Source organism: Siniperca chuatsi, linkage group LG18 (genome assembly GCF_020085105.1).
Source record: "Siniperca chuatsi isolate FFG_IHB_CAS linkage group LG18, ASM2008510v1, whole genome shotgun sequence".
Classification (NCBI taxonomy): Eukaryota; Metazoa; Chordata; class Actinopteri; order Centrarchiformes; family Sinipercidae; genus Siniperca; species Siniperca chuatsi.
Window position 1 is genome coordinate 13169454 of NC_058059.1, and position 16212 is coordinate 13185665.

The window sequence follows — 16212 nt, forward strand, 5'->3', positions numbered from 1 at the left end:
TTGATTGCATCACATATAATTTATTTGTCTTGGCATATTTAATATCACTGCTGTTCATATCTAATTTATTAAATATATCTAAATTGTAATTTCTATTATCATAGTTTAAAATGCTTCTGATTTAGAGTATATTCAAAAGGCACTTAAAATCTTTTCCCCCCCAGTAATATACAATCTACATGTCTACATGGTATTGTTTTTCCCTTCCTTGAGACACACAAGCTCAAGCTTCATCTGCAGCCACCATCCTCTCGATAGCAGCCCAGTCTATTTTGCTGAGGCTGCTGCTGCCAGTCTCAGAAAGGTTGTCCAGCCAGTCCATCTCTGACACACCAGCTCTGGCACCATCATCCTGCTCATCCAACAGTCCAGCCAACACCTGAGAAGTGACCAACAATGTATGAAACTGGACATGAAACCACATCATCTATCAACAAAAAAGTATGTACATTTGTGACATGAAGTAACATTACGGTTTCTTCGCAGAAATGCTATTTAAAATTATTAACCAAAATCGACTAACCAAATTGTTAGTTATTTTCCATGTACAGGTATAAGCTAATATGTGATGAAAAATGTGAGTCTTACTATGTTAGACTCATTTGGGCCCAGCAGCCTATTCAATTCTGAAGTAGGCTCCCAAAGGTTGACCTCTTCCCTCTCTTCTATCCTCGTCTGCTCCCTCAGGATCCCTCTCCCTACAGCAGTCGTCTCTCTCGAAGCACTTTTGTTCAGCCCTGTCTTTCTCTGGTACCCGACGTGCCGTTCCTCACTCTGGCTGGATGTGTGCAGTTTAGTGTGGCTCTTTGCGTCAGTGAGCATGCCACGTCTGGTCACCTGAGACAGACGGTCCCTTGGCAGAGAGGTAACTAACACAAAATTCACACAACATAAACAAGTTCAGTGAATTCGATATTATTGTTTTGACAACAGAGTGAAAATACATCTACAGGACATCAATGTAGCTGAATATCATTATGATACCTGGTCTGTGTAGTCCCAGTCTCCTGCGGTGATCCTCCGAAGGCCGTCCCTGCATCTCAGCAGTCCATGGACGAATGTGGGGTTGAGCTTGTCCTGACTTAAGACTTCTTTTATCATTGGCAGAAACACTGTAAGCCCTAAGAAAAAGATATTCCAGATGTTTCAAACAAACACTGTTTGGGTCTGTACAGAATTGGATCATTGTGGAATGATTAATGAATGATTAATGATTTGTTCAAATGCTAGATCAGAGTACAATTATTCTTTAATGAGACCAGATCCTGGTCAGATTACTGTTGCAGGAGATACCTGTGAGGGCTACCAGGGGGTGGAGCGGAGTTGGATAGTGCAGTTAAGGACACTGGTGAACCTTCAGTCCGTGAAGAACAGCGTAGGGTTGGAGGAGTGGTGGAAAAGTCACTGGCCAAAAAACAGGCTTCACGGGTCCTCTGGTTGTATTGCTCCAGGAGCATGAACCTATTAAATCAAATGGAAATAACGGTTATACACATGCATGTCTCTTGTGCACAGACAATGTAAACAGGTACATACTTTTCTTTTTCCTCTCTGGTTGCTCGATTCTTGTTTGTTGATTTCTGCAGGGGCATAGCAGGTGAACAACAATGTGGATATATATTTAGAGGAAATAACATACAACAGAATATCAGTTCTAGTAAAGAAGCAAACATATCTCACCACTGTTCCAGGGGTAGAAAAAGGTTTGTGCTCCTTCTCCCTCAGGTTCTCTCTGTGTTTTTGATAAACAGCCAGTCTTTCCCTCTGTTTCCTTCTCATCCAGATCCTCAGCTCTCTCCTCTCATCCTCTGGAAGGACACGTTTCTGCGACATCCAGCTACTTTGCTGCTGGTCCAGCCTGCAAGGGGTCGCATTACTTTTCAGCTCAGTGATAATCATAGTTGTCTAGATAGTAATTTGGACAGCACTGAATTTTAGTAGGTACTATACCTGCTATGGTGTGCAGTCTGTGAATTGGATAAATCCAGGTCAGTCAGGGATAAATACCCTTCCTTCGCCAACTCGTCTAAGATTTCTGCTGTATCGGATAACCCAGTCTCATCTGCCCATCTACAGATGGACAGGTAGAGGGCAGAGTATTATAAAACAGAAGAGGAAGGACACAGTGAGGTAAACACATCCAGATAATGTGAGTCATAACATTAAAAGACTTCAGATTTACTTAAACTTACTCAGGAGATATCTCAAATGCTTCAGTCATTTCTGTGGGAGCAACACAAACAATTAAAAAAAGAGATGTAACTTTTAACATTATGACTCTACTTTGAAAATAACCATGTGTATGACTATACAAGAATAAAGAATCCATCTGAAATCTCTCAAACAGTGCATCAGCTGATTTGAGGTCTTGAGGTCACTTGAGTTAATGAGAGTGCTGACAGTCTACTTAAATCTCATTTGCATCTTTGGGTGAAAATTAAAAAATGTTGCAGTTGCCATTCAGGAGTATTACTGTACAATGAAAATGTGTAAAGCGTACATTGCTTTTACCTTTAGCACACTATTCTATTCTATAATATCTATACATCAACTATAAATGCAGTTTGCCACTATGCTAGCCACTTGTTTAACAATTTTTAGGAAATGTTTCCTTAAATTGCATCTTTACTTGGAGGGGTGTGAAGGTAGGAAGGACCAACGTTGTGACTGTGAGAAGAAGCGGAATAACGGAAAGATGGCTTCCTTTCGTCATTATGAAGCACACATTCTTCTTCCTGATTTTCTTCATCCTCTTCAAAGGCATTTGGTTCAGTTAAAGTGTCCAGTTGTGGTATCCATGCTGTTAGAGACAAAGAACATACAACAGAGTCTTTTTAAACAATATTATGTGTTATAATATTACTCTATTAAACCTGCAACTTAGTTTTTTGTTTCGGGGTTTCAAGGACTTGCAATGTAATTGAAAACACAATGCAGGCTTTTAATACAGATGGATAGCTTCAGGTCATACCTTCCTGTGGGACAGACAGTCTGACAGTTTTTTTTACTGCTGTGGTAGTCTTCACATCCGGAGCCAAGACTGGTGTGAGCTTTTCAATAGTGTTCACCAGCTACACAGAGACAAAGCAGGACAAGCAAGGAATGTTATATTACATATATTTGTCAGCATTCGAAAACAATTTGTAAACTTGGGTGTCATTGTTAATATGACCAGGAAAAAAAATGCTTTTGTACCATCCTGGAGTTGGAAAAGTCTATCTCCAGATAGTCTGCAATGTTCTGTAGAGCAGCCAGCTGAGCGTCCAGCTCTGACAGGCGAGAGGAGAACCAGACTGTAGGAGGTGTGGAGGAGGCACTGTGAAGTCCGACGCTCTGGGTCTTTATGGCTCGACAGATTTCAGAGTCAGAGGGATCTACCATGTCTTGTGGAGTGATTCTCTCTGGATCCCTATTGGGTTCAATGAGGCTGAGTGACGGCGACTCCTCAGGGATATCTAGCGTATACAATACAATAGATGTTTGGACCAAATTTTACCAATAGTGTTGTGCTTCACCACAGATCTGATTGTATTCAGTATAAAGACATAACTGCATTATATAATGATATATAAAGACCTGTGTGAGTGATGGGATTCGGGAGATCCTCTGGAATTGTGACTAGGGGTTGTGGATCATCATCAGCAGCAGCAGCAGCACTCCTAATAACAGAAGTCGCAAGTAAATGAAGCTGAGCAGAAGTAGGTGAAGAGGGGCGGACTGAGGAAACATCTTGTGCTCCTGGGCTGAGACAGGGTGGCAAATCCTGATGGAGGGTTTTATCTTCTAGATCCAAGACACTTATGAACCTGCGGCCATCCAGATCCTGAGAGACAAAGACAGAAAAACAAAGAAAAGTGAATTGAAATATCCATTAATTAAAGTAACCCCTTGCTAGAATGCAAGTAAAGTGCAAAAATGTACAAGTGTGCATACAAAATGGATGAAAATATGAAGTATGGATACCATGGTCACTACATGAAAAAAAAAACAAAGCCATGCCATAATTCTATGCCTTGTTGAGACATTTCTGGATTATATGACAAAAAATTAAGCAGCAAGAGGAGCTGGTGTTCGCAAATTCAAATTTCAATGTATGCTTTTTTTGGAAGGAGATCATTTTGTACTAAGTATACTGCATTCTACATGTAGAATAGTAGGCACTAATGTAATGTGTGTTGTATTCAGTACATAATTAAAGTGAGTGGAATGAAGGACCTATTCAGACACAGCTTTAGAGCCTCACAGCACCATTCACAGCCTCTGCCGGGTTACCAAGTATGTCTGGCCTCTTACCAGATTCTTCTTTGGTCCCTGTGGGGTCTCCTCTGTGTCTTGTATAAGGCGCACGTTGCAAAACTGCAGATTCCCTGAACTTTGTGCTGGATGGAGAAAAAACACGCACATACACAAACACACAATGTTTAACGCTTCATTATATCCACAACAAATAAAAAGCAGTGTGTTATCCTTGTACCTGCAAATTCAAATCAACTTACATTTAGGGCTACTAGCAGTCACAGAGGCAGACACAGCTTTATCCACAAGTGTGGGAGGACAAGCTGAAAGAAAAATAATCAACATGTTACTTGCTCAGAATCTAGGTTTTGGAAAACATGCACTTGAAACGCCTGCATTGTCATGAAATGCAAGCAGAACAGAGACATCCAATTTATGTTATTAATTTCTCATTGATCAAAAAAAGCTAAACTCATTAGCACTTAAAAGCATTTTCATTCAATTACAAATACAAGCAACAACGTGTAATAACATTACAACTGTGCAAAACTATTACAATATTAACACTGTGTAAATCTTAATCCATAGTCTAACTCACCTGGGTCTGTGTTGGTGAAAGCATCATGGCACTCTGGAGGTCTTTTACATGTGGAAGCAAAGGCATGCAGCTCAGCTGAAGTGGACACGGCCTTGTTCAATAATCTCTGACCAGTCAGCAAAGAGTCAAAGGACCCTGGGAGTTAAAGTTATTTAGAAAAGATGTTAGAAATAGAACAAAAGATCAATAGAACTGAAAACACAACATTATAATGTCCCAAAGTGTCCGGTCAAGAACTAAATAAAAAATAACTGAGAGCCAGTGGATAAATTGCTGTGAGAGTAACAAGGTGCTCTTTCAGCAAAATGTATAGGCCTTTATTTCATTGCTAGTTAAAATGGCAGGAAACAGCAAAGAGAGACTTTGTTTGACTGAACTTCATCAGAATGTGATCAGTGCCAAGCTGTCAAAGACAGTGCGTATGAGGCAGCTGTGGCACCCCTCTTAATTCAATCAATGTACATTTGAAACTGCAAGAATGCAGATTTGCTCCTTTGGATGTGTTCCAGGAGAGACTGTCGCACCGTTATCCCCATATTTAAACTTTATCAGTTATGGACCTAAACCCTCTCAATTTAGCAGTTTATTGATGAAACAGGCAAGTGTAATTAGATATGTATTTGACACTAACCAAATTGAATGGCAGCATCCTGTCCAGGAGTGAGCTCTTCTGAAGCTGCAGGCTCTTCATTTACAGGCTCATTTGTTGGCTATAGATATAATGGAATAAACAAATCATAGTGGAATTGCACTTAAACATTGGTAAAAGCACAAAATACTTCTTACTAGAATTAATATTGTTCTACCTCTTGTGTAAGGATGATAGACTCATTCAGTCTGAATGTGACCTCTGTTTTTCTTGCCCTCCCTGCCGCCTCCTCTCTCCTCTTCTGCCTATAAACAACACACAGTGAGTATAGTGAGTAAAATATTCAGCTTAAGAAAATCAATGCAATGAACACTAATATGTGATTGCCTCTTGCTGGAGTTAGAGCTGGGAGAAGTGGTAGCTCTTCTGGTGCTTTCAGTAGGTGGGTCTACTCTGAGCAACCGCAATCGAGCCTCTTCAGCATTCTGCCTCCCGATCACTGAACTTGTCAACTCCTCCATGGAGATCAGACGGGTCATTTGGGCTGAAGGAGCTGCCAGGGGCAACATCTGTGGCAAAGACAGATATCGGTGCATAAACTACAATGCAAAATTCAATGATACCTAATTTAAAAATATTGAAGTAATGGACGTATTGCTTGCCATTTTTGGTCCAGATTCTATATGTAGAAGCTTGATCATAGGTGCTTCTCTTCTTGGAGCTGTAATGACAGTAGCAGGCCTGGAGGAAGATGGTAAGGGTAGTTTGGGGAACGTGATATTGCTGTGTGGAACAGGCTGAAAGTGCAGCAGACGAAGGCCCTGCATTGGTGCAGGTGTGTGAGCTGGTAAAGCAGGAGGAAGTAGCGAGAACTCTTGCCCCCTGGATCTCTCTGATGCCTGAATCTTTGGTTGAGAGTTCCTGGGAGTTGGATCATGTAGAAAATTAAAACCGAGTTGTCTTTTTGGAACAGAAAACTCATTTCTTTTTTTCTCCTCTGTCTTCTTTGAGGCGGATTGGTCATTGTTTTTAAGCTTGTGCTGATGAGATTCTATGGTTGCAGGGTTTGCTGTGTGCAGCGTCTGGGGCCCTTGATAGTGTGGGGCATTCTGCTGGGGCAATGGAGGACGGTGGAGCTGAAGTAACTTCAGACCCAAGACCTGGGGAGCAGGTTCACTTTGTATGGGAACATTAGAAGGCATTAACACAGGGGCACTGTGAATAGCGTGGCGGGTGTCAGTAGTGGCCAGGAGCCCCTGTGAGGGTGGGATTAACCTCCTGCTCTCCCTAAACTGGATTTCTGGTGACACCGCCTGGACAGAGAGTGGCTGCAATACCTGAAGAAAATAGAAACTGTATTCAGCTTGGTTTCACTGTGATTTAAGTATTGTTTACATAGAAGGACAATGTGTCACAACTTAACAGAACACTTGAGCAATACCTGATAATTTACACCTGCTCCATTAGCAGTGGAGGGGAGATTCCTGGTGGTGTGAAGCTGGCCGCCTGTTGGAGAGGTTTTCCCTGACCTCTGTATGGCAGGCTGGTCTGCAAACATACATGCAGGGACCTGACTGAACTGAGGGTTGTTTGATCCTGAACTTGGCACACACGCTTTTGTCTGGGGTGCCACAGAAATGGTGGTTTGAACGGGTAAGGCATTTGGTTGAGGGATGAAATTGGTAGCATAAGATGATGACACATTAGGGTGTGAGGAGTTCATGTTAGACTGGGCCAAAGAAGAGCTCTGCTGGGCAAGTTGCAGGTTAGAAAATGAAGCTCCCATAACCTCCATCAGGCTCATGTAGTTGATATGCTGTAATGAAAGACAAAAACACTTCAGATCAGAGTCAATCTAAAGAGTCAGTTGAGTCCTTTTGGTCAGTCTGTTCTTACCTGAACCAGTCTGAATAAGTCTTCACCCAGACGCTGTCTCATTGGCGGAGCCTGAGTGGATAATGGCTGATTGGGAGCTGTAGAATCCACAGCGGGTGCATCAGCCGCAGAGCTTTGTGGCTGAAGGCTTGGAGGATCCATAGGTGTGTTGGGGAGCAGCACTCCAGTTAAACCAGAAAGCTCTGCATCGAGCTCTGCCTCAGGCTGGACAGTAGGAAGAGCTTGGGGCTCTGGGTGTGGGGGGCCTTGTAAGCTCTTAGCATGACTGTTATTTGAACAACAAAACAGGCAACAGCCAATGTCAACAACGATTTTGTAAGTTGAGGTTTTACCATCAAAATGTTGATGTAGAAATAATTATTTTTAATAATTATTTTTTATTGTGTTTTATTCAATTTTTATAATCCTATAGTGTAGAATTAAAGTGAACTACAACTATAGTTAACATTGCATAACATGCAATGCTATAATTTTGGCACTAACTTACTGCAGTAATGGCTCTCCTTAAAGAATAACTTCTACACATTCATGTGTGTTCTTCCAAAGTAAATAAGTTTACATTATGACTCACAGAGAGATGGAACTGGACATGTCATCAGTGTTTTCTGAGAAGTCCAGGTCTGCAAGCTTTAAACTCTGCAAAGGACAAAAACAACACTTATTTGTGTGTTTTTTACAACGCTGATGATACATATGATGAATGGGAATCCTAAATGGTAATCAGATCAGAATCAGAATCAGAAATACTTTATTGATCTCCGAGGGGAAACTCTTTCGTAATATTCACCGTTTCAGGCGTGCAGATGTTTCCAGAGATGTTCCCACTGGAAACAGAGGATGACACTTCCAAGCCCTGACTATCACTACTTTTACCTACAAATATCAAACACATCAATTAATATTCTCTGTTTGTCTAAGGGTCTGCATTACAGCAACTTTGATGATCCAATATAAGTATCATACCTTCTTTTTCAGGTGTTACATCTAAGTCATCGAGAGATGGTTGTTGTGAACCGGATTGTCTCTGCTGAGCATCAAAGATCAGTTGATCCTGGTCATTAGAAATAGGTGTCCTGTGACATGTCAGTTCCTCTGGTTCATGAGAACCACTGCAGTAAAACAAATAATATATAAATACAGTAGATTATTCATATTTACAGTAAAACAAAAATGTGCTGTTTTATTTGAAACTGTTTGTGAGATGAATCCATTTGAAATGCTGAAATCATCAAATACAAAATAAACATATGAAACTCCAAATTATACATTATCACCTATTTACATGCATATGTTTTCATTTTTGCTGCTACATTTTTTACATCACCATCACGTCATTTCCTGGCATACAAGTTTGTGTTTCTTGCAACACATTTAAGACTGTACCATGCAGTATCCCACAGAACAAGCATTCTGATAAACCACCCTCACACCAACCAAGACCACACTGATAAAACATTTGCATTTGTGGAACTTCTTATCAGCTCATTTCAAACTGGCTTGATAAAGACTTGATGTATCTGTGCTAGTTTCCATTTAGCCCAATAATAAACCATTGTTAATAAAAACTCACATGGACAGTTCTCCTTGCTGTAGATTGTGATCAGGACTAGTGATGGGAGTGTTGGCTGCTCCAGGGTAGCCTGTATCAACACTGCTCTCTCTTTCCAGCTTCCTATCCACCTCCGGTTGCAGCACAGGGGCCACAGTCCATTGTGTTTGTGGAAGTTGGATATGGGCACTGTAGTGGTCAGTCCCGAGTAGAGCAGTGTACCTGCGCTGCAGCAAGCTAAGGGAAGTGAGAACGGCAGGTGCCGAGGCTTTGACACGAATCACTACTCCTTCATCAGCTGTTCCTCCAACCCCTCCTCCCCTCTCTTTCTTCTTTTTGCCACGATGTCCTATTAGCACCCTCCTATCAGCCCAGCGTACCATCCACTCCAGCAGCCTGCCCAGCTCTGGAAACTGAGCCTCTAATTTAGGGTCCAGGCCCTGCTGCAGTTCAATCACGGCTTCCACAGAAGTTGAGGAGCCACATATCAAGCTCTCTGATGGCTGCTCTGTGGGAAAGGCACTTCGACTAGGGCTAGTTTCAGAACCAAAGAGTCCTCCCTTCATTCTTTGGCCTAAAGAGTCACTGCTCTGCTGTCGTAGCCCAAACAAACCTTTTTGCCTGCCAGTTCTCAGCCCAGGAAGAGAGGTGACAGAAAAGCTAGTTCTGGATACGGGGGCTTCACTCCAGATGGAGGAAGTTTGCAGCGCGGATGTTGCACCTTGTTTCATGGGCTTGTAGCAGCAGCCAGCTCTGAACACTGGAGGATCATTGCCCACGTGTTTTCTCGTTGGATGGTGCACATCTCTTTGACGGCGATGAATAGTTGTGAGCACGTCAAAGGTGAGAGAATGCAACTCCCTCTCCCTCAGCTGGGAGGAGAAGCCCTTCAACAAAGGAAGTTCACTGCCTGAGTCGCCTCCATCAGCACCATCCTTCTCTAGCACGTAGCTGAGGAAGAGCTCCAGGAAATTTAGGTACTCTTCATCTTCCAGCTCAAACTCCCAGGTGCCAACTACTGGTAGTGAGGGCTGCTCCTTCTCCTTGGCATCGCCTGGGTGACTCTCCTCCTGAATGACGCTTTCAATCTTAACAGCAGTCTTCTTTGCATGTTCTCTGTTTCTTACTTTTTTTGCTTTTTTGCCCCTGCAAAGAACAACACAGAGCACAGAATAAGCCACAGCATAGATACAATTTACCTCAGTGTAATGGTGGTGCTACTATTCCACGCTGGCTACCTGGTCATGGCTCTGCTGTGCGTTTCAGGAGAGATAGCCTCAGATGTATTATCCGCTGTGTCTCCATCACTGCACACTGGGGGGAACCCACAGTCAGTTAAGGTGCTGGTGCTCAGACTTGTACCCAGTGAGAGTTGCCTTAAAATGGCCATCACATGTTTGCTTTCCCTGTCCTCCTCTTCCTCTTCTTTCTCCCACAGATGGAGCTTAGGGGGGCCAAGGTGCCTCTGCAAACGCCCAAGATGTTTTCTCCTCTGCCTGAGTTTGTCTTGAATTACAATCATCATCAACTCGTTCACCTCCTCTTTTTCCCCTTCTGGAGAACAGACAGAATAACATAATAGAGTGACATTTAACAAATACATGACATTCTGTATGTTTAGGAAGTCATGGATAATAATAGACTATAGACTCTAATAGTTCAAAATGAAGTATTAAATAAAATTACAATAAAATGTAGCCATTATGTAAGTTAAACAAAAAATGGATCTGTATTCCTATAGGTGCTGTATAGTACTTCAAAGTAACTTGTTACTGAACAGATGTGTTCGTACCGAGGACATTGCATTGCCTCAGTCTCTGCAGCAGTGAGTTATACTTTTCTCTCAGAGGAACTCTGACAGACTCCTCCTCCTCTGGGAAGGCTCGTACCAGAGTGTCTGCCACCTAAGAAGAAGAACAGGTGAGGATGAGAAATGTACTCACTCAAGGTCATTCTGTTTTACTTTGATAAACACTATCTATGTAAGAAAGGGCAAGAAAAAGTCATATAGGTCATATCACCAGAGAGAGAGGAGGAAGTTCAGACACAAGGCTGAGCAGTATGTCTTGGAGGATCTCCTCAGCATTGAGGAAGCAAGAGAAAGGCAGTAAACGACAGGCCCAGCGGAGAGCATCAACACAGGCAGATCGCACTTCTGAACCACCAGGGATCTGAGGGACAAAAATACACACAGATATTTATATATATCAGTGGCTGAGGATATTTATACTTAAACATGTCATACAATCAAACGCAAATGGAATACCTGTTCATCTCTACCATTATGTCTGGCGGCCTGATATTTCCTGCAGGAAATGGAGAGCTGGTCCCTGACATGAAGCATCCAGCATAAACCACATAGCTCTCTGAAACAGACTTGTAAGAAAAATATAGTTAATAAGTACTATCTGAAAGTAGATCATTGATTATGATATCCACAATTCACTATGGCTGGCATCTTACTAATAGTTTGAATGCTGTCAGGGTCCAGGTGACCATCTTTATTAGGCCCCTGTCTGAAGAAGCCACTACGGGTGACGAATTTCATCAGGCCCTCTGGGAAAGCCTTTTCTTCTTCAGCAGCTGATGGATAGGAGTACTTCTTCTTGATCTGAAAACAACATCAGATATTTGTGCTATTTAGGATGGAAATTACTTCCAAAAGCAGGAACATGACATGTGACACTTTACAAGATACAACCAACCATAATTTTGAGTTTCATCTTTATTTCCTATTTGCATGATGAAAGTGTAGTGAAATGGAAAGACTTGGCATTTCTTCAGAAAATATGTGATGTCAAGTGTCTTTTAGAACAAATGCTTGTATTTGCAATGCATGAAATTTTAAACAAAAAAACAATCAGAGCCTCTAAAAATGTCAGCCACACTTGGGGACCTTTAAACCTCTTATTAAACCAGATAAAACCCTTCAGTCCTAGAAAGTACCTTATGTAGTAGGTGTCTGGCACGGCGCAGATGGCTGATGTACCACTGGGCAGCAGGATGGCAACAACGTGCAGATCTCAGAAGTAAAAGTAATCTTTGGAGAACTCCAGACACTTTGTGACGTGATGCAACTTCTGCAAACTGCCCTATTGACCCTATTGGGTCCTAAGCATGAGAGACACACAAGATTTAATCATAGAATTGATATGTAAACATACTGTATGCAAAATTATCTTCTATGTTATGTACCTGTGTGTTAGGAGAAGGCTGAGGGCAATAGAGAGGTGGGGAAGGCAGATACAGTCCATTGGGCACCAAGGTAGGCAGGCAAGAACACAGGTCTTTGGCTGTGTCCAGCAAGGAAGACAAGGGTGAAGACATAACATTCACTCCAGCCATGACTGAAGCCTTCAGAATCTCCTGTATGGAAAGCTGTAACAAGTCCCAGTCCTCTCCTTCCAAAGGATCTAGTAAATGGAGTTGAGATAAAGCATATATTCAAATCGAAGGGTTCTGTGTGTGTTGTGGTCATCTTATAGTTGTCAGGTCTCACCATCTTTATCTCCATGCTCTTGGGAGTCAGACTTATTGCCAAGAAGACACTCCAACTCAACCTGAAAAATGCTTTCTGGTTCTAAAACTGTTGGGAGGTGGAGCTCTCTCCTCCTGAGCCTGCCATAAAAGATGTCATTGAGATGTTCATGAAAGCAAACATGGTAAAAGTTTAAAATTGAATTTAGTGTATTCTAGCGATGGCAACAGGAACAGAAAACTTAAACCACACACTCATTCACTCCTTGGTTATACTTTCACACTGACCGAGTTAAGTCAAAGTGGTCAGTGCAGTAATTCGTATAGGCCAGGCTCAGAGAGGCCGCTGTCTTCCAGTCCCCAAGATGGTAAGCCAACCACACAGTCTCAGGAAGCAGACCCCCTAGCAGGAGCAGGTCCTGGGCGTAGTCTACTGTCCATACTTCTGACAGCTGCTGTCGTCGCACTGCTCTAGCCACCTCCTCCTGGCACAGTGGCACCAAGCGCCCAATACTAGGGGCTGAGAAAGGACATGTTACCAAATAGCAATATAAATGAAGAAATTATCTTTTTAACTGACAAATAATTATGGAAACACACCGTGAGGTAGATGTAGAGGAGGCAGGACAGCCACATGGTGAGGGGGCAGGATGTAGAGGGGTTGGTTGGAGAAATAAGAGGCCATGAATCTCCCCAGGGTCTGAACCACGGCACAAGCTGCGTCACTATGAAGATCAATTGGTAGCCACGGGCAAGGAAGAGAGTCTGCTGCAGGGCATAAAGGCAGAGCTAATAACTAACATCTTACTTTCAGAGTGATGTACACTTGTTGTTTTGTATAATCACTGAGAAATAAAGGCAGTCCTCATTCGCTTGGCTTGCTGTCTATGTTTGTCAGATTGTGTCTCTTCTGGTTTTGACTCTATAATGTAATGTGATTATATTGTATGTTGTAATGTTTAACTGTTAGTGCTGATTGTCTGCTTAACATTGTTTTGTATTAATTGCTTGCATTGTACATACATTGCAGGTCTCCCACCTTACTCCTTTTAGCTTTTTCTTCTTCTGTTATGTACTAATATCTAATCTAACATCTGGCCAAGCAACAACAGTTGGAAATTAGCCTTTTGGCTAACATTTACAGTGATGTTGATTAATGTACATTGTCCCTGTTATAAATAAATAAACAAAACAACCCAACCTGTGCCTAACATTGGGTAGTAAGTGGTGGACAGCTCTGCTCTATGCCAATATTAATGAACTAAAAGTAAGACATTCAAACAGAATTCAAATGCCAGTATGACATATTGTAACCCTTTGAGTTCTCTCAGCACTCCATGATGTATTAGTATGTAGAAGCTATTTACAACATGATTCAGTAAAGTGAATCACATATGAAACCCCTCTAAAAGACTGAGGAATTATTGACCATGGCTGACCTGTTATGCAGGTCATGTCCTTCTGGTGTCCAGCCCTGTGCAGGATCAAGCGGGCCATGTGGTCCCCCAACTCCTGGGCTTCTCTCAGATGGTACTGGGATAAGAGACTGTACAGGAGTGCCAGACAAAGCCGTGTCTCCTTGAAGACACTACGATCACAGCCTAACAGAGAGACATATGATTACCATTTCAGACAGAATATGACCAAGTGGTGTACTTACACAGAAAAATTGAAGCAGCACTTGGTTCTTACTTTTGTTACTCTCCTCACAAATTTGTGACCGCCATGTATCAGCACTTATTGGGTAAGAGCCACACAGGAAAAGATGTTCACCTGGGGGGAGAAGAGTGAAATACTAAACAACAACAATAATTATTCAGACATATTCAGACATGACACTTAGGCTTTTCTTCGATCTGACCCACAGTTCAATTATTTTGTTTTGGGCATGTAAAGAAAAAAAAAGTCACACTGACTGACAAACGGCTCAATGGACAGTTTTGGCACCCTAGCATTCCACATGATTCAAGATTTTAGCAATAAAGGAGAGGATGGGTTGAAATACCTAAATAAGAGATACCACTTATGAGACCGCAGTTCATTTTGTCCATCTCCCTTTATACATAAAACTAAACAATATTTACAAAATCAATGTTTCATTTAGTTCCTGTAGCTGGTACAATAACCATAGATAAAAAGCCCTTCTGCTACAGACCAGGGTAACTCAGCAGTGCAGGACGCTCCTCTAGCCTTTCTCCTGTAGCCTGCAGAGCTGTTTGGATCTGCGACATGATGACAGACAACTGTTGCTGTTCCTCTTCCCAGCCATCACAGCCTTCAAAGCACTTCAGTTCCTCCATATACTGCTGGGTGATCTTGTAGACCCACTGCCACACTCCCAACAATCTGGCCAAAAAACAAAATCACCAATCTTGTTTGTCATTGAGACATGCAATGTCAACATCCAAAACAACAAATAATTGACTATTTGCTTATAAATGCTGACACATAAAAGCCAGAGAGATGGTCTGTACCTGCTGGATGGTCGCTGGGGAACAGGTCGTGCCTGATGTACAAAACTGGATTTCTCTTCCTTCTTACCCTGTAACAGAGGCACACGGTGTACATCAGAAGGCCAGAGCTGTGATGGCTGGGATTCCTTTTCTGCAGAGGACCAGACAGTTCTTTGCTGCAGGCTGTAAGTGTGGTCAAGAGAATCAGAGACCAGCTGCAAGATAAGCAGGACTGTGGATAGACTATGAGATGATAACTGACAGTGACCAGTCTGGTGGGACTCAGGGTGAGGGCTCAGCAGGAGGCGTATCAGCCGTTCACTGAGCTCCACCACCAGCCCCAGGCAGCGTGGCCCATCTGAGTGAGTACTATCCCAGGGAAGAAAAGAGAGAAGGGCTTTGAGAAGGTGCAGGTGGCAAGTAGAAATCAAAGTGTTCTTTTTCCCTGTGTGGACCGGGGAGCTGGGGATCAAATGGAGTAAAGCAGCAAATCGCACCACACAGTAGAGGATATGCTTCAGCAGGCGAGCTCTGTTTCCTACAGTATTTCCTAGAGACATGCCAAAAGCCCAGGCTGTTAACAGCTTACTCTGGATTTTCCCAAGTTCACGATGAAAAAGAGGAGTCTTCCTGTCTGTTTCAACAAAGTCATTTTCATAATCTGGGCTAGTAACAAGTCCAGTGTCAGTCTGTGTGTCCAGGGCGTGGAGGGTGTCAAACATTGAAGCAAACTCCAGATGACCGCCATCCTCCACATGAGAACCAGCAGGAGGTCCATCTAAATCAGAGTCATCCTCAAAGAAAGTCTACGAAACCACACAAACAAACAAAGCAGGTTAAAGACAGCTAACATAAGTGAATCAAGCAACTGATACAGCAGTCTTGACACATTATTTCTCAGGGTAATCACATGTACTATAGTCATTTGATTATTTTCACTGTTAGCAGTAATGTGACATCAAAAATGCCCATGTAAACAGGGAAGGCTGTGTTTTTCAAGTTATAAGACAAAGGGATATATATACACTGAGAATATGCCAATGCTGGTACAGAAATCTAATTTCTCATCTGCTTCCTACCTTCACGTAAATGTAGCCACAGTCAGTGTATATACAACCTACACCAAACTTTGAATCTAAAGCTATACATTTCTAGCTTATACAATCTGACCGACCTGCACTTTTTCAAGAAGCTCCTTGGTACCACCCAACGTCTCCTGGTCCTGCAGGAAAACTGGCAAAGTGGATCTATCTGTCGCAGCTGAAATTACAGAGTCTGCGGTGTTGGGCCCACGTGTAAGAATGGGGTTGAACACCTCAAGGCTGCTGTCAAGATTCAGGCAAGATACGGACTCTAGCCATGCCCTCACATGAATCTGAAAATAATGAATGTGAGGAAACCGTATTGTCAAGAA

At 42.4% G+C, this 16212-nt stretch overlaps 1 protein-coding gene and 1 long non-coding RNA gene across 8 annotated transcripts in view; one reads left to right on the plus strand and one right to left on the minus strand.

The window, feature by feature from the left end:
* The window catches only part of cplane1 (ciliogenesis and planar polarity effector 1), a 23904-nt gene continuing 7692 nt past the window's right edge, over positions 1-16212 (minus strand). For 3 of the 7 annotated variants that reach the window (XM_044173098.1, XM_044173097.1, XM_044173099.1), the window contains exons 11-50: positions 15973-16173; positions 14820-15604; positions 14501-14691; positions 14038-14118; positions 13785-13946; positions 12946-13113; positions 12634-12865; positions 12368-12486; positions 12064-12281; positions 11815-11979; positions 11332-11479; positions 11135-11244; positions 10890-11039; positions 10661-10772; positions 10107-10422; positions 8890-10014; positions 8283-8428; positions 8107-8192; positions 7891-7955; positions 7320-7584; positions 6865-7239; positions 6086-6760; positions 5811-5992; positions 5641-5728; positions 5466-5544; positions 4835-4969; positions 4497-4559; positions 4294-4379; positions 3577-3823; positions 3196-3455; positions 2972-3071; positions 2630-2800; positions 2193-2223; positions 1951-2070; positions 1681-1876; positions 1537-1580; positions 1294-1461; positions 985-1121; positions 589-869; positions 1-379 (exon numbers count right to left, since the gene is read on the minus strand). In XM_044173098.1, the coding sequence (XP_044029033.1) occupies positions 224-379; positions 589-869; positions 985-1121; positions 1294-1461; positions 1537-1580; positions 1681-1876; positions 1951-2070; positions 2193-2223; positions 2630-2800; positions 2972-3071; positions 3196-3455; positions 3577-3823; positions 4294-4379; positions 4497-4559; positions 4835-4969; positions 5466-5544; positions 5641-5728; positions 5811-5992; positions 6086-6760; positions 6865-7239; positions 7320-7584; positions 7891-7955; positions 8107-8192; positions 8283-8428; positions 8890-10014; positions 10107-10422; positions 10661-10772; positions 10890-11039; positions 11135-11244; positions 11332-11479; positions 11815-11979; positions 12064-12281; positions 12368-12486; positions 12634-12865; positions 12946-13113; positions 13785-13946; positions 14038-14118; positions 14501-14691; positions 14820-15604; positions 15973-16173 (8439 nt within the window). In that variant the 3' untranslated portion in view covers positions 1-223. Of the gene's footprint in view, positions 380-588; positions 870-984; positions 1122-1293; positions 1462-1536; positions 1581-1680; positions 1877-1950; positions 2071-2192; positions 2224-2629; positions 2801-2971; positions 3072-3195; positions 3456-3576; positions 3824-4293; positions 4380-4496; positions 4560-4834; positions 4970-5465; positions 5545-5640; positions 5729-5810; positions 5993-6085; positions 6761-6864; positions 7240-7319; positions 7585-7890; positions 7956-8106; positions 8193-8282; positions 8429-8889; positions 10015-10106; positions 10423-10660; positions 10773-10889; positions 11040-11134; positions 11245-11331; positions 11480-11814; positions 11980-12063; positions 12282-12367; positions 12487-12633; positions 12866-12945; positions 13114-13784; positions 13947-14037; positions 14119-14500; positions 14692-14819; positions 15605-15972; positions 16174-16212 lie in introns of those variants that run through there. The other 4 variants (XM_044173100.1, XM_044173102.1, XR_006375401.1 and 1 more) reach the window with 4 other exon arrangements.
* On the plus strand, positions 300-1917 carry LOC122865131. The gene is made up of 3 exons (XR_006375402.1): positions 300-441; positions 688-865; positions 1784-1917. It is a non-coding gene; the product is annotated as an uncharacterized LOC122865131 (long non-coding RNA).